The sequence below is a fragment of the Pinus tabuliformis genome, chromosome 8, assembly GCF_031772625.1.
Source record: "Pinus tabuliformis cultivar Carrire ecotype Pingquan chromosome 8, CPIR1, whole genome shotgun sequence".
In the NCBI taxonomy this organism is placed as follows: domain Eukaryota; kingdom Viridiplantae; phylum Streptophyta; class Pinopsida; order Pinales; family Pinaceae; genus Pinus; species Pinus tabuliformis.
In genome coordinates, this window is record NC_142294.1 from 1,055,139,510 (window position 1) to 1,055,160,784 (window position 21,275).

The following is a 21,275-nucleotide window of genomic DNA, read 5'->3' on the forward strand; positions in this document are numbered from 1 at the left end:
TGGACCATTCTAACACAGTTTTATATTAATTCACATTAATATTTTAATTTCCATAAGTTTAGGCTTAGGGACTCCATTAAAAATATTAAATATTTCAATATCTCCCATATTGTTTGGAATCTACCCAAACCCTTTCTAGGTATTGGAGCTCTCATGTGCCTTAACCCCTCCACCAATTTTCGTGGCTAGAGCACATCCGATGCTACCCAAAATCAACACTCCCTCTTAGCAAGGACTGTGCTCTAGTAATACTCCTCACTGAGCATCACTCTGATCATCCGGCATCGGTCCTTGTGCCGATGCTAGGCCTGCTGCCCATTACCTGCACTATTGCATCCTGTACTACTACCCATCACCCTACCACTGCCACCACTACATCCGTATAGCAGCGCCCTCTCATCCTGCTACATCGTGTTGCCCATGGCACTGCCACTGCTAATTGTTGCACTGCAACTCAGTTACTGAGAAGTAAGTAACTGATCTCCCAACTCTGACATCTTTGTCAGGCTAGAGACACCCACGATGTTGAAACCCCCTCTGTCTCTGACAAGTGCTCCCTCTTTGACCTTTGCACCATTGCAACTACTCCATGCACCTTGCACCATTGCACACCTCTCTGTGCCATCTTGCACTGGTGCAACACTCTCGTGCTTCTCGCACTGCTGCCTCACGCTGTCCTGGGAATCCTGCACTGTAGCTCCCTCTGTCGCTCTAGCCGCATCTGTCTCTAATGACATCCGCCAGTACTGCTACTCCTCATTGGGGCTCCCATAGCAAGGTATAATCCAAAAGGCTGGGTACCTCGAGGATCCTGCCCCTCATCGCCTGTAGTCCGTTTGACTACAGCTTGATGTCAGATGTCTACCCACTTCCGCTTAAGTGCCGTCTGAGCACTCATGGCACAGTCATCATCTGTCTCCACTTCCTTCTCTGCCCTTGTTGGCGCAGCGTTGGTCTCGAAGGCCTCTCCCTTGCTCTTCTTCCTCGGACACTAGGTTGCATAATGACCCAGCTCCCCAGAGTGGAAGCATTTGACCTTGGAGAGGTCTTTCTTCCGCTTTTCTTGCTTTCCCTCAGATGCTAGGCTAGCATCCACCTCCTCCTCCTTTTTGATTCTAATCCCCTTGCCATTGCTTCCTGTCTTGGTCAGCCTCCTGATCTCTTCTTGGCGAAGAGCCGCCCATAGTTCCTCCCAATCTGGAAGGGTCGCCCTGCCTAGTATGCTCTAGACAAACACCTCCCAGTCTTTTGAGACTGTGTTCAGGGTTGTTCTCACCATCAATTCTAGATCCGTCGTGGCCCCTATGGAAGTCAGTTGATCCCGGATCTCCTTCAATCGATCAAGGAAGGTGTCCATATGTTCTCCCTTCTGCATCTAGTATGACCGCCGCTAATTTTCTAGGAGCATCTTCCTCTGCACAGAAGTATGCTGATACAACTTTGTCAGGGCCTCCCACATCTCCTGTGTTGTGTTCTTCTCGGCAATATGTGGTACTATATGGTCCTTGACCTTGTCAAGGATGATACTCTTAGCCCTCGCCACTGCATCCCCATACCTGTCGTTATCAGTCGGGTCAACCGGGACCGCTATCGTCTTCAAGGCGAAGTGCTTGACATGATTTTTGTCAAGCACGGATAAGATTCTAGCCTTCCAGACTACGAAGTTTGAGGCTCCGTCCAGTCTATCCTGGTCTCTTACTCCATGCACTGCCATTTCGCTACTCCTCTACTTCCCTCCTGGAAGTTCTCGGTGTGACTCCCTTTGAGCCTCGATTTCCCTCCTAGAAACCTTTCTGCCAATGTCGAGATGCCCCCACTCTGATCGCTAGTGCAACTGCACCATTGATCCGGATTTCTTGGCTATAAATCCTCGGTAGCAACTCCCTCCTCCTTGGTCTTGCCCTATTAGGTACTGTTCTGACTACAATACCCCACCACCTCCACTCTGCAACTTACCCACAGCCTCCTAAAACCCAGCAAACTGAAGGTTAGAGCTCCTAGGCTCTGTGCAATCCCGGCACCAACAAATCAGATTCCTCAGCCACCTGTGTCAGCCCTCTTGACCTCTGCGTGGCTCTGTGTGAGCCTATCTTTGCCTGCCTCAGCCTCTGCGCTGCCTCTTCTTGGCTCGAACTTGATGATGCAAGCACTACATCACCCCTTCCTTGTTGCTACTCTGCTATGAACAGCTTCTGCCACTCGGGACAGTTGTTTTATGTTGTTGCTGCTCTGCTCGATTGATGTCCTCAGTTCTCCTCTGATCTGCAACCACGCTCTGATACCATTTTGGAATTTCTAAGTCTAACTGTTAGAAACCCTTCATGTACTTTCTGATTTATTTCTACCTACTTGTTCTGATTAATTAACAAGTTATTTACCATGTAAATACTGAAAATAAATACAAGTACATGCACAACACATTACAGATAATCAACTAAAGGAAACAAAACAAGCACACAAGTGACACCGTTGTTTTTGGACTAATGTCCCCGAAAAAACCCAATGCGGGAAAACCGGTGCAGCTGTCTGAGGGTTTTAATTATTAAGCAGTTTCAGTATACAATATGGGTGCCAAAACCGACTCACCCAACAGAGAAAAATCTCAGCAGTAGTACGTCTCCTTCGGAGACAGATGCTCCGACTGAAACCCCGGATAAACACTCCGGCAGCTACTCAGCTCCAATCTACCCCACGAAAACCCTAGCGTCAACCTCTAGGGACTACGTCATCCCTTTCTGGCCTAGCGTTTGCCCAGCGTCACTCTCGCTTGGCCTGCGTCAGCCCTTAGAGCCTCTGCGTCACCCACGTTGGCTCTCTGAGGCAATGCGCAGCTCTTGGCTGCCTCTGCGTCAGCCTCTGGCTGACTGCGTCCCTCTCTCCCGGCTACTGCGCTGATCCTCCCGGTACTATCTCTGCCTCTCTGCTTCTGTATTCACTGCCCCTCAGCTGCAACTCTGATCACTCTCTCAACTTTCTCAGCAAACCCTACCCCGGAAAGTTGAAATCTTGATCAACTCGGTGTTCTCCCCAGGTGACCCTCAAGCCTCCTCTTATACTTTTCTCGTTGACAAATCAACAGTCGAGATTAAGTCCCTGATCGACGGCTAAGATTAGATCTGGCTTGATCCATGACTTTTGGACCATTCTAACACAGTTTTATATTAATTCACATTAATATTTTAATTTCCCTAAGTTTAGACTTAGGGACTCCATTAAAAATATTAATTATTTGAATATCTCCCAAACTGTTTAGAATCTGCCCAAACCCTTTCGGGGTATTGGAGATCTCATGTGCCTTAGCCCCTCCACCAATTTTCGTGGCTAGAGCACATCCGATGCTACCCCAAATCAACACTCCCTCTTAGTGAGGATTGTGCCCTAGTAATACTCCTCACTGAGCATCACTCTGATCATCTGGCATCGGTCCCTGTGCCGATGCTAGGCCTGTTGCCCATCACCTGCACTATTGCATCCTGTACTGCTACCCATGGCCCTGCCACTACCACTGCTGCATCCGTACGGCAGCTCCCTCTCATCCTGCTGCATCATGTTGCCCATAGCACTGCCACTGCTAACTGCTGCACTGCAACTCAGTTACTGAGAAGTAAGTAACTGATCTCCCAACTCTGACATCTCTGTCAAGCTAGAGACACCCACGATGCTGAAACTCCCTCTGTCGCTGACAAGTGCTCCCTCTCTGACCTCTGCGCCACTGCAACTACTCCATGCATCTCGCACCGTTGCACACCTCTCTGTGCCATCCTGCACTGGTGCAACACTCTCGTGCTTCTCGCACTCCTGCCTTACACTGTCCTAGGAATCCTGCAATGTAGCTCCCTCTGTCGGTCTAGCCGCATCTTTCTCTAATGACATCCACCAGTACTGCTACTCCTCATTGGGGCTCCCGTAGCAAGGTATAATCCAAGAGGCTGGGTACCTCGAGGATCCTGCCCCTCATCGCCTGTAGTCCGTCTAACTATAGCTTGATGTCTCCCCACTTCCGCTTAAGTGGCGTGTGAGCACTCATGGCACAGTCATCATCTGTCTCCACTTCCTTCTCTACCCTTGCTGGCGCAGCGTTGGTCTCGGAGGCCTCTCCCTTGCATTTCTTCCTCGGACACTAGGTCGCATAATGACCCAGCTCCCCACAGTGGAAGCATTTGACCTTGGAGAGGTCCTTCTTCTTCCGCTTTTCTTGCTTTCCCTCAGATGCTAGGGCAGCATCCACCTCCTCCTCCTTTTTGATTCTGATCCCCTTGCTGCTGCTTCTCGTCTTGGTCAGCCTCATGATCTCTTCTTGGCGAAGAGCCGCCCATAGTTCCTCCCAATCTGGAAGGGTCACCCTGCCCAGTATGCTTTGGACAAACACCTCCCAGTCTTCTGAGACTGCGTTCTGGCCTGTTCTCAACATCAATTATGTATCCGATGTGGCCCCTACGGAAGTCAATTGATCCCATATCTCCTTCAATCGACCGAGGAATGTGTCCATATGTTCTCCCTTCTGCATCTGGTATGACCGCCGCTAATTTTCTAGGAGCATCTTCCTCTGCACAGAAGTATGTTGATACAACTTTGTCAGGGCCTCCCACATCTCCTGTGTCGTGTTCTTCTCGACAATATGTGGTACTATATGGTCCTTGACCCCGTCAAGGACGATACTCTTAGCCCTCGCCATTGCATCCCCGTACCTGTCGTTATCAATCGGGTCAACTGGGACCGCTATCGTCTTCAAGGCGAAGTGCTTGACATGATTTCTCTCAAGCACGGATAAGATTCTAGCCTTCCAGACTACGAAGATTGAGGCTCCGTCCAGTCTGTCCTGGTCTCTTACTCTGTGCACTGCCATTTCGCTGCTCCTCTACTTCCCTCCTGGAAGTTCTCGGTGTGACTCCCTTTGAGCCTCGATTTCCCTCTTGAAAACCCTTCAGCCAATGTTGAGATTCCCCCACTCCAATCGCTAGTGCAGCTGCACCATTGATCCGGATTTCTTGGCTAGAAATCCTCGGTAGCAACTCGCTCCTCCTTGGTCTTGCCCTATTAGATATTGTTCTAACTACAGTACCCCACCACCTCCACTCTGCAACTTACCCACAGCCTCCTAAACCCCAGCAAACTAAAGGTTAGAGCTCCTAGGCTCTGCGCAATCCCGACACTAGCAAATCAGCTTCCTCAGCCAACTGTGTCAGCCCTCCTGGCCTCTGCATGGCTCTGTGTGAGCCTGTCTTTGCCTGCCTCAGCCTCTGCACTGCCTCTTCTTGGCTCAAACTTGATGACGTCGGCACTGCATCACCCCTTCCTTGTTGCTACTCTGCTAGGAACAACTTTTGTCACTCGGGACAGTTGTTTTTTGATGTCGTTGCTCTTCTCGGCTGATGTCCTCAGTTCTCCTATGATCTGCAACCACGCTCTGATACCATGTTGGAATTTCTAAGTCTATCTATTAGCAACCCTTCATGTACTTTCTGATTTATTTCTGTCAACTTGTTCTGATTAATTAACAAGTTATTTACCATGTAAATACTGAAAATAAATACAAGTACATGCTCAACACATTACAGATCATCAACTGAAGGAAACAAAACAAGCACACAAGTGACACCGTTGTTTTTGGACTAATGTCCCCGGAAAAACCCAATGCAGGAAAACCGGTGCAGCTATCTGAGGGTTTTAATTATTAAGCAGTTTCAGAATACAACATGGGTGCCAAAACCGGCTCACCCAACAGAGAAAAATCTCAGTAGTAGTACCTCTCCTTCGAACACAGATGCTCCGGTTGAAACCCCAGATAAACACTCCAGCAGCTACTCAGCTCCAATCTGCCCCACGAAAACCCCAGCGTCAACCTCTAGGGACTGTGTCATCCCTTTCTGGCCCAACGTCACTCTAGCTTGGCCTGCGTCAGCCCTTAGAGCCTCTGCGTCACCCACGTTGGCTCTCTGAGGCACTGCGCAGCTCCTGGCTGCCTCTGCGTAAGCCCTAGCTGGCTCTTTGTGAACCTCTAGCTGACTCTGCATCCCTCTCTCCCGACTACTGCGCTAATCCTACCGGTCCTATCTCTGCCACTTTGCTTTTGTATTCACTGCCCCTCAGCTGCAACTCTAATCACTCTCTAAACTTCCTCAGCAAACCCTGTCCCAGAAAGTCGAAATCTTGATCAACTCAGTGTGTTCTCCAAGTGACCCTCAAGCCTCCTCTTATACTTTTCTCATTGACAAATCAATCGCCGAGATTAAGTCCCTAATCGACGGCTAAGATTAGAGCTGGCTTGATCCATGACTTTTGGACCATTCTAACACAGTTTTATATTAATTCACATTAATATTTTAATTTCCCTAAGTTTAGACTTAGGGACTCCATTAAAAATATAAATTATTTGAATATCTCCCAAACTGTTTAAAATCTGCCCAAACCCTTTCTAGGTATTGGAGATCTCATGTGCCTTAGCCCCTCCACCAATTTTCGTGGCTAGAGCACATCCGATGCTACCCACAATCAACAATACACACACACACATCATGTTTACCCGTTTGCAAATTTTTGTGGGGTCACATTGTTAATTTTTATGGTATGTTCTATGCTTGCAACAATTACTTCCATAACTTATTAGCCCAATAACAATTCAACTTCAGATTCAAAAATAAACTTCAGCAATCACTTTCTCATTTACTTATTGATAGTAATTGTAGATAAAACATAATCAACAATATACAAGAAGACAAGCCAAGACAATGAATACAGAGATTTAGGCTAATGCCAGGGCAAAACCCCACACGGGGGAAAACCCACCGATCCTTCTTATTGATTAATATCAAATGTTCAGCAGAGAAAGAAAATCCGATTTTGTACAATGATGACAAAGTCAAAGTCAAAATTTTGACTATTCAAAGAAAGATGACCAACCAAAATCAATGCCAAGACAAGAAGCCCAATCTCGTCCAAATCTGACTCTGTCAAATCTGCAATTCTAAAGTCTGTCAACAGTAATCAACTTGCCCTAACCAGAGAATTCAATAGTGGTCAAAATCCAATCAAACGTTCTTCAAACTTTCGATCAAGCAGCCCAGTTAATGCAGCCTTAAGAGTTGATCAAAATGATGCCAAAACAGTCTAAAAGTCTTGATGATGGATCCTAGTATGGACTTGAAACGTCGACTCGAAATTCAAACTGTCGAGCATACTTTGGATTTTTCTTCTTCAAGTCTAGAAGTTAGTGGTCAAAGGAGAGAGTAAACACCAGACAAATCTGCGGTTAACCTAAGGTCAAACCCTATGGTCAACGCAGTTCAAATCTCACCAAAAAACTTGGTCCCTATGCCAGAATGTGCGACCTACCCAAAAAAACTTTCCAAGTCAAAACACAATCAAACTATCCCTGAAAGTCCTTGGTCAACGTTGGTCAAAGGTAGCTGAAGCAGAGAGTCAATGTAGAAGATAAAGATGCCTAGAAAATCCTCTCACATGTGGAGAGAAGAAGGTTGCCTCAGGTGTACGAACCAATCAATGTGAGAGAATGTGATGTGATGAATGTGTCAAAATGAGGTGATCATAAGATATATTTATAGTGTTTAATGTGGGGTCAAGAGTCATGTCTATTCACCAATGGGGCCAACTTGAAGGATGAGGTCGGCTTAAAGAAATGCCACTTGTAGAAGTGTAAAAATTATGATTCTTGAGACCAAGGAAGATGCCATCTGTAAGCACATTAATTACTTTTGTCTCAATGATATTTATGAGTTATATTAATGTCATGGGTGGAAAAAGTACTTAGAAGTGTTGTACCATGTACTTTTTTCTAATATTAAAGTCACTTGTACTTTATAGAGTGATTTTATGTGTAAAGTACTACGTGTATTTTTCTAATATTAAAGTGAGGTGAAAAATCTTTTTATGAAAAAAAATAGAAAAGGTACACAACTTGACAAAAGTTACGAGGAGACTTTTAAGTGATGGGACCAATATATGAGGGGGGTCATTTGGCAGAATTGATCTCAACCACACATCTTGAGATTTGAAGATGAAATCTCAACCATTGGATCCTAGGTTTAGGAATTCAATCTTTTCCAAGGAGACAAAAGAGGAAAAGGGAAGTTCATTCTTCACTTCATACTTGAGAGAGCATGAGGACAAGAGAGGAAAGGAGAAATCTTCATGGAGGAGAAATTGCAGCAGAAGGAGGACTTGAATTTCTAGGAGGAAGACTGAACTAGAGGCACGATTTCCTAGGAGACTCAACTAGAGGCACGATTTTCTAGGAGAAAGAGGCCGCACGAATTTCAAGAAACAGCAGCATGAAATTCGAGGAGTAGGGCATGAATTTCGAGGAGGTTTTGAGCACGAATTTCGATGAGGAAGCAGCTCAGTTCAGGCCCGAAAATCGAGGCACAAATTTCAGGACAGTTGGCCACAGTCCGTGCAAAAATCGCAGAGGATTTCAGCGACTGCTTGGCACGAAAATCGAGGCAAAACAGATACCCTTCAGCGCATAAATCGAGGCAGCAGTTGCAGAGTTTTTGAGGCAGAATTCTGGGCACAAAATTTGAGGAGTTGGGCAGAGAATTTAATGCAGAAATTCTGGGCATGTCATTTTGTGAAAATATGAATTTTTCAGTAGCCACAAATTTCCAGAAATGAGCATTTAATGCTACAACAAGAAGGGAGATAAGTACAATGAATTTTTATGTACTTATTTTATAATTTCTCAAGCAACAAAATCCTCCTTTGAAGACCGGTTTTCCCCAAGAGGCTATGGGATTTTTCCGGGGTCCGCTTGACCAAAAACTAGTGTATCCAATCTGTTGAATGCTTCCATAATTTTTACATTAATTATCAGCTGATAAGAAAATGAAAAATTAGTAGAAGCACTCTTTAATGTTTGCAATAAATGCATACTGAAATTTATATCAGCATGACAAAATATGTGGGTTGGGCCTAAACAAACATATGCAAACTTGTAAACTGGGATAAGGGTGCAGATCATTTATTTTCTACATGGTATCGAGCTTAGTTGAGGCTCATATCTCAATTTTCGCTCAACTGATAAGAAGGGCAGCAAGCATCTAAAGTCTTCAAACAGTGAACCAATACCTTTGAAACATTGCCATAAACCCAAAGACTTCAGCAGTTCAAAGGGGGGAAGGTTCTAGCTCCCAGATTTGCTCCAAATTATCGGTTGTGGGGTCATGGTTACTGGGTTGAGAGTAGAGGACAGATTGGCAGGGGCTGAAAACTTTGGCCCATGGAAGGAGAGAATTATGCTTTTACTAGAGGAAGTTGAAGTGTGGGATGTTGTTAAAGCAGTTGTACAAACATCCATCGATCCAGCTCAGCTAGTGGAGTTCAACAAGAAATATGATCCTTCTAAATGCCATCAAGGACCATTTATTCCCTCATGTGTTAGGGATGAGGTATGCATATCAGATGTGGGAGTCCTTGGTCTCTTTGCACCAGAGTTCTAATGAGAACAAGAAGATGGTGTTGAGACAAAAGCTACGCAACACCAAGATGACCAAGACCGACAGTGTCACCTCTTTCCTCACCAGAGTCTCACAGGTGAAGGATGAGTTAGCTGCCATTGGAGAGGTTGTTCCAGAGGAGCAGTTGGTTAGGATTGCCTTAGATGGGTTCACCGAGAAGTGGGATGGCTTTATCCACGGCTTGGTGGCCAAAGAGCATTTTCCTGGTTGGAGGAGGATGTGGGACGATTTCATCCAGGAGGAGATCAAGAGGAGTGCAAGAGGTGGCAACAAGAGTGGTGGGGGAGGTGAAGAGGAGAATGTTGCTCTTGCGGAAAAGGGCAAGAAGGGGTCTTCTAGTGGAGCAAAGCAGGAGAAGGGGAAGCAGAAGGCTAAGGAGAAGGACATGAGCAAAGTGAAATGCTTTGCTTGTGGGAAGATGGGTCACTATGTTGTTCAGTGTCCCAACAAGAAGGGTAAGAAGAAACAGGGAGTTGCAGCTTCAGCAGATGTGGATGATTTTGCGGCTATATTTGATTCAGAGTGTGCTTTGGTGGTGAGTTTAGCCACTCATGTCACATCTTCCCGTGCATGGTTCATAGACAGCGGAGCATCCTGCCATATGACCGGAGTTAGAGAGCACTTCACGAGCCTTTTGGAGGATGATATTGACTTGGAGGTTATGCTTGGCGACAACTCCAAAGTCAAAGCGGCAGGTATGGGGATAGTTTCATTTCAGAGGGAGTCATCACCTCCTCTGAAGGTGACAAATGTTCTTTATGTTCCGGGGTTGAAGAAGAGTTTGGTATTAGTTTTTAGCTTGGAGGACAGGGGATCTAGTATTGAGTCTGCTCATGTGATTGGAGCTCGTAGTGGGAGACTATACAGACTTATGTTTCAGCCTCTTAGAGCTATGGTAGCGTAGACCAGTAGCAGTGAGTTATGTGAGCTATGGCACAGGAGGATGGCCCACTTGCACCATGGAGCTTTCAGGATGTTGAGGGAGATGGTTACAGGGTTGCCTGACTTCAGCACAGAGCATCATGATGTGTGCAGGGGGTGTGCTTTGGGAAAGTACACCAAGACACCTTTCCAGAGCAGTGACAACAGAGCTGCAGGTATCCTTGACTTGATTCATTCTGACGTATGTGGTCCTATGTCCCATGTTTCATTGAGTGGATATGAGTACTATGTGACATTCATTGATGACCACTCCAGGAGGACCTGGATTTACTTCCTAAAGACAAAGGATGAGGTCTTCCGAAGATTCCAAGAGTTTAAGGCTCTTGTGGAGAACCAAACAAGGAGGAAAATCAAGGTGTTGAGATCGGATAATGGGGGCAAGTATACTTCCACGGAGATGAGAGAGTTTTGTGGGAGTGTTGGCATAAGAGAGAGCTCATTGTGCCATACAACCCTTCGCAGAATGGGGTGGCAAAGAGGAAGAACAGGACCATTGTGGGTGTAGCTAGAGCGATGTTGCATGATCAGAGTTTACCTTTCTTCTTGTGGGTTGAGGTGTGTAACGCTGTTGTTTATTCGCAGAACACGAGCCCACACAGAGTCTTAGGGAGCATGACTCCTAAAGAGGTGTATACCGGCAAGAAACCAGAAGTTGGGCACATCAGGATATTTGGGTGCCTTACATATTCACACGTCCCTGAGGAGAAGAGGATGAAGTTGGAGCCCACTACAGAGAGGGGTATCCTAGTGGGTTATAGTGAGACCAGCAAAGCCTACGGTATCTATCTTCCTGCACAAAGGAAGATTGTCCTGAGGCGGGATGTGACATTTGAGGAGGAGAGGGCTTTGAGGAGGTCTCGGGAGGTTGATCAGGTAGAGCAGCAGGCTCCTCAGCAGGGGGCCACATTACAGGTTTCAAGAGCATCAGGTGGTACATCAGGATCAGGAGGTTCACCCTCTTTAGGGGTGACAAGTTCACAAAGCACAGTTTCCCCTGGTACAGGATCACCTGGTGCAAGTTCATCAAGCACAGTAGCTCAGAGTTCAGGATCTCCATTGATTATTTTAGAGCCTTCCACGCCAGGAGGAGAGGCACCAGTTGAGGATTTTCCCATACCGTCACAGGAGACCACTGCAGAGAAGAGGAAGCCAAGATGGCTTTGGGAGACCCTGAAGGAGGCTCAAGAGGCAGTGGGTAGACCCAAGTTGTAAGTAAGGGAGACCAAACCACCAGAGAGGTTGGGGGGCTTTGTGGCAGATGTTGTGGACACAGAGCCAACTAGTTTTGAGGAGGCCACTAGTCAACAAATATGGAGGGATGCGATGGTGGAGGAGCATGCCTCTATCATGAAGAACGATGTCAAGGAGGTAGTGCCACGTCTTGATGGGAAGTCAGTGGTGACTTCCAAGTGGCTCTACAAGATCAAACATGTTGCGGATGGCAACGTGGAGAAGTTCAAATCTCAGTTTGTGGCATGGGGGTTCTCACAGGTAGAGGGAGTTGACTATGAGGAGACCTTTGCACCAGTTTCTCGTTATACTTCCATTAGAGCAGTGATATCTATAGCAGTTGAGATGGGATGGAGGATTCACCAGATGGATGTGAAGACCGCCTTTCTCAATGGTATTATACAGGAGGAGGTGTACATTGAACAGCCTGAGGGCTTTGAGTTGCATGGGAGGGAGTCTCATGTATGTAGGTTGAAGAAAGCCTTGTATGGACTGAAGTAGGCACCGAGAGCATGGTACGAGAGGATAGATGCCTACTTGCAACAGATGGGTTTCCAGAAGAGTGATGTAGATCTGAACCTATACTTTATCTTGGTAGGTGACAATCCACTCATTCTGGTTCTGTATGTGGATGACTTGTTTATTACAGGGGAGGACAAACTCATCTAGCACTGCAAGAGAGATCTTGCTTCAAAGTTTGATATGACCGATATGGGGTTGATGCATTACTTTCTGGGGTTGGAGGTTTGGCAGGAGGATGGGCATATCTTCGTGGGTTAGGGCAGATATGCAGGTGATATCTTGAGGAGATTTCGTATGGATGGTTGCAGGCCTATGGCTACTCCTATGATCACCAACTGGAAGAAGTTGCATGCTTCTGATTCTGAGTTGGTGAACCCCACTTTGTATCGTTAGATAATTGGTTCATTGATGTATCTGGTCAATAATAGACCGGATATTTGTTTTGCATTCAACACATTGAGTCAGTTTATGATGGAGCCCAAGAGTGTACATTGGGTGGTTGAAAAACATGTGTTGAGGTACTTACAGGGCACAGTGGATTATCGTTTGGACTATGTCAGATGTGATGGAGTTAGATTGATTGGTTGCACAGACTCATATTGGACTGGTAGTGTCAGTGACCGGAAGAGTACTTTCGGATGTTGTTTTTCGTTGGGCTCGGCAGTTGTGTCATGGTTTAGCAGAAAACAGAGATCAGTGGCATTGAGCAGCGCAAAGGCAGAGCATATGGCAGCTAGTCAAGCAGGATGCGAGGCATTGTGCCTTCGCAAGATGCTTCGTGGTTTATTCGGTCAGATGTTGAGACCAACTACGATTTATTGTGATAACTAGAGTTGTATTAAACTCTCTGAGAATCCAGTATTTCACGATCGATCAAAGCATATAGAGATCAGATACCACTTCATCAGAGACTAGGTTCGGCAAGGCACAGTGAAGCTTGAGTATATATCCACTAATGAACAAGTAGAATAAATTCTCACCAAGTCTTTGCCAAGAGGCAAGCATGTTTTCTTCAGCGACAAGATGGGAGTGGTGAGCAACACCTTCCTCGGTAAGAGGGAGTGTTGAAAATAGTACCAAGGAGAGGTGTTACTAGGATTTTATCCCTTTTAGCCTAGTGAGCACATTAATTACCTTTGTCTCAACGATATTTATGAGTTATATTAATGTCATGGGTGGAAAAGGTACTAAGAAGTGTTGTACCATGTACTTTTTTCTAATATTAAAGTCACATGTAATTTATAAAGTGACTTTGTGTAAAGTACTAAGTGTATTTTTCTAATATTAAAGTGAGGTGAAGAATCACTTTATGAGAAAAAATAGAAAAGGTACACTGCTTGAAAAAGCTACTATGAGACTTTGAAGTAATGGGGCCAATGTTTGAGGGGGGTCATTTGGGTTTGTCACTAGAATTTGTCACTGGAAGGCTTGGCAAGCAAATGTTCGTGGAGAAAACAATTTTTTTGGGAGTTGTCTTTAGTACGAATTTTTGAACTTTCCGACGCTGGAATCCGGCGGAAAAATTTGAGGTGAAATCTTGATTTGTGTTATGTAAATTGGTTTTTTGACTATATATATGGATTCAACACCCTCAAAAACCCCTAGGGCACTTAGATTGTGCAAGGGTTACCCATCAAACTTGTGATTTCAATAAATTCCTGCCGGATTTTAGAGAAATTAGACCGGAAAAACCCACCTGAAAAACTCCCAAAAAGTCGCACTAAAGACAACTCTATTTTTTTGTGGCTCATACTCATCCATTTGCTTCATCAAGGGTAATCGCAGGCCTAGGAGGCCTTTTTCACCTAGTCGTTGGGGTTTTGAGGCCTTTTTGGCTTGGCCGCAAGGGTTTCTAGGGCCTTTAGCCCTAGCCGCAGTCCCTAATAGGCCTCTTGGACTAGGTCGCATGCCCAGTTGGGCTTGAATTTCGTATTTCAATTGATTTTGGCACTAACAGTTTGTGATTGTAGGCCTAAAGTGATTTTTGGCAAGGGTCTGGAGTGGTTTCTCATTGTCCTTTTGTCATTGATCCATGAAATTTTGAGTTTATTGGATATTTATTGGTTTTGCAGGGTCAATATCAAATTTTGAGGGAGTTTTGTGGGCCAAATCAGCCCTCTAGCCCTAGCTGCTAGGCCTAGGACCCCTTTTCCACTTGGCCGCTAGCTTTGGGAGGCCTTCTAGGCCTAGCCACATTCATTTTAAGGTCTGATCTATTGGTTTTCAAGCTAATCCTTATGGTTGCAGGTGTTTGAGAAACCCTAATTGTGTTTTGAAGCCAAATCACTCGCGTATGGTGCCTCAACTAGCCAAACTTGTCATTGGAACTAGGCCTCTAAGCCTCAAGGGTTTGATCTCTCTAACCCTCCCTCTTCTCTTGACTGTCATATTAATAACCAGCTCTGAAGCTAATCATTACAGTAGCTTAATCACACAATAATCACCTTAAGAAGACCCTAAAACACTTTCTAATAAGCCTAATAACCTAAAAGATTAACTCACATTAATTAAAGGTTTATTCACCATTGGTGTTAAGTGATTTTGGGATTGTTCTAACAATAATAAGTGGCTGATCTGATGTGCATAAGTCTGGTGCATCTTCTTAATAATCATTGAATTGTAAGGACATTAGTGGATTAATATCTCTTTGGGTCTCGAGGATAAGATAGCATATTGCCTCTTTGCATTCTTGCATCATTGCATTGAATTTCTCTTTCTAGCATCCATTGGTCGTTAGATGCATTTGTTAGTCTCATCATACATTGCATATCACTGTTAGCAATCTCATCTCTCCTTGTGCTTATTGGTTTTAGTTACTATTGTGATTTCAAATCTTTTCTTGTCTCTAATTGGTTCATAATCTAAGTGGTAAGAAGATATTGTTCTCATCATTGTGCTCTAAATTGTTCTTGTTCCTAATTGCTAAATAACATAAGAGGACTTGAATATGATCTAATTGACACATTGAGAAGCTCTAATAAGCATCTTGGATAATTGATATTGCTATTCTCGTTTCATTGGGATAATTGCCAAAGTGTTCTCTAAGTGCTTCTTTCAATTGTTATAGTCATCTTGTAATCTTGTGTTCAGAAGTCACATTGATCATTTTGATTTCAAGCTATGTCGCACAAAACTTCAAAGAACCCGGCGTTTCGGGTCATACCCGTACCCGAAACTCTGAAACTTGGCCAAAACTCGGTCGAAACTCAACCATCATGTAATCATCTATTAGGGTTAATATAGACTTGTTTTTCCTTTTAAATTGTCATCTACGGGTCTCATTCCGTTTTTCTTGCAAGATAATGTGTTATTCACATATATATATATATATATATATATATATATATATATATATATATATATATACAAATATGACGTTTCGTCTGACGTTTCAACCGGTGTTTCCATTTTTGGGAGGTGACGTTTCTAAACGTACCCGTTTCGGAAACTCCGAAACGTTTCATGCAACTTAGATTTCAAGTGTAAACTCATTGAAGCAATCATTCATAATCCGCACCTTCATTCTAAGTTAGAAGTGCATCTCTAAAATTTACCTCCAAGCATAAGCTTGGTTGTAAGAGAGATAGGACCACCTTCTTCACACAATTTGAGGAGTCTAGACCCTCATTCGCAGTTAACATAGGTGACCTTGCAGTTCTCTAGTGGGCAATCCCTTATAGGAACAGAGGCACTTAGGTGGTTAGAACCCCACAGAAGGTATCATTAATGAGGCCTTATTCTCCTTCATTTGGGCTTCTCTCCACAACTTGCATTCGAGACTAGCTTCGAAATAATTGAGAAGAAGGATTCACCTAGCTCCTAGACTAGGCATCTAATTAAATTTAACCAAGATCTTGTATCACACATTAAATTTAGGTCATGCACTTCATTTAGGATAGAATTTGCATTTTGCAGCAATTGTTAAACCAGTAACTTGGCATATTAATCTTTATTTGTGCAAGTAATTAATCTTGAAGGCACTAGTCTCCCACTTATATCTTAAAGAATCTAATCTAATTGTGCTTAATAATCGTACTTGCCACTTAATTTTAACCCAAGTTACTAGGCCATTCAATTGTATCTCCTAGACTTGTTGGCTCCTGACAAGTTTCTCGTCATCTCATCCATAGGGATTACCCCCCTTAGCCTACACTTAGGAGATAGCTTAAACAAAGAGGGCAGCGATCAAAGTGACAACCCCTACCCTGAGCGTTGTCAAATGAAGGTGTACAATTTGAGCAACAATAGCGGAGAATATGTCTCCAACGCTTTTAGGGGCGTGTGTGCCAAGGAGGGCATTAGGACCTCAACAGAATGGGGTGGCTAAGAGGAAGAATCACATCATAGTTGGAACGGTCAAGGCCATGTTGCATGACAAGGGGATACCCATGTTCTTGTGGGCAAAGGCATGCAACACTGTAGTATTTCTACAGAATAAGAGTCCACATAGGGTGCTTGAACCAGTTACACTAGAGGAGGCTTTCACAGGCAAGAAGCCTGATGTTTCTCACTTTCGCATCTTTAGCACCAAAATTTACTGCCATGTGTCCAAAGAGAGCAGGAAGAAGTTGGAGCCCACAGCTGAAAAGGGAATTTTCATGGGTTATAGTGAGACATCTCAGGCGTATAGGGTGTATATACCATCACTCAAGAAGACAATTATCAGGCGGGACGTGAGGTTTGAGGAGGACAGAGCTCTAAGGGAATCCTTGGAGCGAGAGCAAGTTGGAGTACCTAAGGAGGAGCTACTCGCTCCCAAGCAGGAGCCTCAGCCAGTATCACAGATTGAGTCTCAGCCAGGTGGCAAGCAGGTTGTACAGCAAGATGACAAGGAGTCATTGCAAGATGAGGAAGAGAGACCAGGATGAGTGGAGGCAACCACTCAGTCAGTGACACACAGCACAGGGAAGAAGAGAGCCAAGTGGGCCAAGAAGTTGATTCAAGAGGCCCAAGAGCGAGTTGGGACTCCTAGCTCTATGTTCAGACAGGGCAGGAAGTCACAGAGGTACACCAGATACATGGCTTTGATGAATGAGTTGTTGGACATACAGTCTTCTTGTTATGAGGAGCCAGCCTCTCAACAGGCTTGGCGAGATGCCATGGTGGAGGAATATTCCTCCATCATGAAGAACAATGTCTAAGAGATTGTGCCACGGCCAGAAGGCAAATCAGTAGTAGGCTCATGCTGGGTGTATAAGGTGAAGCATGGAGCAAATGGAAGAGTGGAGAAGTACAAGGCCAGGTTTGTTGCCAAGGGCTTCTTGCAGGTTGAGGACATCGACTATGATGAGACATTTGCCCCAATGACTCATTATTCATTAATCGGGACGACTCTAGAAATTGCAGCTCAAATGGGTTGGAAGATCCACTAGATGGACGAGAAGACAACATACCTCAACGGGGTGGTTGACAAAGAGATTTATATGAAGCAGCCAGAGGGGTTTGAGACTTTCAACGGAGACACTCATGTCTTTTAGCTTAAGAGAGCTCTTTACGGGCTCAAGCAAGCTCCAAAAGTGTGGTACATTCACATTGATAGCTACCTTAAGGGATTGGGCTTCACTAAGAGTGAGGTGGATGCCAACCTGTACTACATCAAGGTTGGAGGGCTTCCACTTATTCTAGTGCTCTATGTTGACGATCTTATCTTGAATAGAGCAGACAACTTGATTCAAGATTCCAAGGCAGATCTTGCAAGAGAGTTTGAGATGAAGAACATAGGGCTTATGCAATATTTCCTTGGGATGGAGCTATGGCGGGGTGATGGGGAGATCTTCTTGGAACAAGGGAAGTACATTATAGAGACCTTCAAAAGGTTTCATATGTATGATTGTAGGCCCATGACCACGCCTCTAGTCACAAATTGGAGGAAGTTGGATGCTAGCAGAGGAAAACGAGCAGATGCTACATTGTACAAGCAGCTCATCGAGTCGTTGATGTACTTGGTCAACACGCGGCTTGACATATGTTTTGCAATGAACCAATTGAGCCAGTTCATGATGGATCCAACCAAAGTTCACTGGGTTGCTGCGAAAAATGTTTTGAGGTATCTCAAAGGCGCAGCAGATTATGGATTATGGTATAGACAGATTGATGGAGTGAGGCTTGAGGGCTTCATAGATGCAGATTGGGCATGGAGCTCCAAAGATCAAAAGAGTACTTCAGGTTGCATCTTCGACATTGGGTTAGCAACTGTTCCCTGGTTCAGTAGGAAGCAGTTGCACTCATTTCAGTAGAGGTCGAATACATGGCTGCCAACTTGGCAGCATGTAAAGCTATTTGGATGAGGAAGTTGCTAGTAGGTCTCCTTAGGCAGGGGATGGAGCCCACTGTGATACACTGTGACAATCAAAGTTGCATTAAACTCTCTGAGAATCCAGTGTTTCGTGATCGCTCCAAGCAAAAAGGGATAGTAAAGCTACCATACATTCCAACAGATGAGCAAGTTGTGGATATCTTGACGAAGGCCTTAGTCAAAGGCAAGATCGTGTTTTTCTGAGATAAGTTGGGAGTTGTACAGGATCCCTTTCTCACTAAGTGGGAGTGTTGAAAATGTAGTGATGGAAGGTATTCTGGCTTGTGCCTTAGCCAGTGAAGACCACGAATTAGTCATTCTCTCACATGAGTGCGAATTCATGAGATAGACTTCAGTTACGATAAGCTAATTTCTAGTTTACTAGAATGGTCATCAAGTTTGCATGCGTAGTGTCGGAGCTTTAGTTCGTTGGAGTCTTCTTCGATTAGACTACAGGATGAGGTGGCAATGACAAGTTCAGAGAGAAATGATGGCTCACATTCAAGATAGTTACTTGCAATTCAAGAAGACAAAAGGAAAAAATAGCATAGAGATTAAGACAAAAACCTTGAAGAATGCAATACTAAAAGCAAGCTCGGTATGAGCATTTTGTTTGAAGCCACATAGCATTACTTGGGAAGCCAACAAGTTGTTCATTTAAGTTTCGACCCAAGATCATAGACCAAAGTCATCTACGAACCTATAGGCATTTTGCTACAACTAGTAAATATGGTAAAATAGAAGAAACAAAATCTCTTTTGTATTTTGTACATTTTCAGAGTTTTGATCAATGACCTCATATATTGCACTTCTCAAGAGGCCTAGGAGTCTAGAAATGACAAGCAAATCATCATTACGGGAAGAATATGTTGGAAAATAAGCAGATGGAATAAGAGAGTGCATCAATTTGAAGAATCATACCATCACTAAGGAGTTTACAAGCTTCAATAACTATGAAGTAGATAGAGGTTGGCATTGAACGGGGGTACATCCATTAAATCTTCAAATAACAACTTCGTTAAACAAACATTTCATACTCGTAATAACAAGCACATTGACTTACCCTTGTGAGACTGATGGTGATGGCTATCGTTCCCAAGAGAATTAAAAGTTTACAAGCTTTGATGATGAAGAACTAGATGTTGAAAAAGAGACGGGTGCATCCATTGATGCTTCAGATAGCAACTTCGTTAAACAAACATTCAATATTGATAATAGTAAGCAAATTGATGTGCCCCACGTGATAGTGACGGTTATGGTTCACAAGAGAATCACCCATGGCCAGTAAAGGTATTGATTAAAGATGGATTTAAGTCAAAACCAATGGAGGCCTTTCCATGTTCAAGTAGGTTATTGTGCCGTGTAAATGCAGCGTTGAGCTTCAAAGCTCCCCATTGATCAAACAAAAGAAGACAAGTGAAGTGAGTAAAAATACCCCAACATCGAGAACTATGACACTCGGAGCCGTAGATGCTGCATCCTCAGGCTGAGGTTCTGTTACAACGGACTGACAGGTACCTTCTCCGCGTGACTCAGACCCGTCCCCTCCTCCTCCACTTCCATCACCAGGAATTCTGCCCGAGCCATTATCCCCATGCCCACCTCCCGCGTCCGTACCCAGGCCGCCCGCGCTCCGAGCGCAGGCTGTGTGAAGATGAAGATAAAGATGCCCACCACGACGACGACGAAGACGACAATGTGAATATGGATATGGAGACGGGAGTAGAACTTTGAGAGGGGTCCCTGCGGCAGCCTTTGAGAACCACGCCCACTCTCTACTGGTGTTCTTATCGTCGAACAATTCAGTGGCATAGTTCCTCATCAACATGCTCGTCCCCATCCTGGACAGGGTATTTTTACTAAGATTGTTATTATTGTTGAGAGCTCCTTTGTACCCAGCAACGGGGTATTTTGAGGCATAAGTTGTAAATATGGTCCTACTGCTTTGCATTTTGCCAACATATAAAAGCGTGATGGGATTTCTGAGGGACTCCATTAAAATAACATAGTGAAATTTCTGGGCACTACAGCGAAAGCGGCATGTCCATTTTACTTTCGTTTTTCTTCTTCTCCTTTTTCTGGCAATTATAATAATGTTATTAACAGGGATGGGATACACACGCTGGGTCGACAGGCTGCTGCGTTTATGTGTATGATGAGGACTTGGACAAAACTCCGAGTAGCGGTAGATCTTATCTTGCCCAGCGGCCCATATCGATTTCAGTTCCAACTGGAGGTATCGCTGGTGACTTGAGTGTTGCTCGTGAGATCAAATTTATACATTTTTCAAGTTATTTGTTGTTTATATATATATATATATATATAAATATTTTCGTAAATAGAAAAGATTTTTGTGGTGGTAAACTTAATTTCTAAACATTCTGTATAAAAATATCTGGTAAAATTAATATATTTCATATATTAAATTTAAAATTATTAAATATATTAACCTTTAAAGTTTTTTTTTTAATTTTTTAAATTTATAAGTAGGAGTGTATTATAGTAAATATCTTCATAATCAAATATGTGGTAGAATTGATGTCTTTACAGATGTGTGGTACATTAATCATATAGTAACTATTAATAATTTGTTCAATTGTTAAGTTGATTCAAATTCCATCCAGTTATGGCTTAGTGGTTGGGATAGGGTATTACTATGCAAACAACCTAGAGTTAAACTTCAACAGGGGTAAAGTCTTTGTATATTATGTGAGGGAGAATGTTTGACCTCTTGTAGTTGGTTTAATTTTGTTATAAAGAAGCTTAACACCTATTTAATGGGCCTAAATTGTCTAAGTGTTCAATAATAGGAT

At 44.0% G+C, this 21,275-nt stretch overlaps 1 protein-coding gene across 3 annotated transcripts in view; it reads right to left on the reverse strand.

Moving 5' to 3' along the window:
* Window positions 1-20,740, reverse strand: part of PAA1 (P-type ATP-ase 1) — a 407,902-nt gene extending 387,162 nt beyond the window's left edge. For all 3 annotated transcript variants that reach the window (XR_016246430.1, XM_089373270.1, XM_089373271.1), the window contains exon 1: window positions 19,898-20,740. Coding sequence is in view for 2 of the 3 variants with exons in the window: in XM_089373270.1 (XP_089229396.1) it covers window positions 19,898-20,458 (561 nt within the window). In the remaining variant the exon portion in view is untranslated. The remainder of the gene's footprint in view (window positions 1-19,897) is intronic.
* Between the last annotated feature and the right edge of the window lie 535 nt (window positions 20,741-21,275).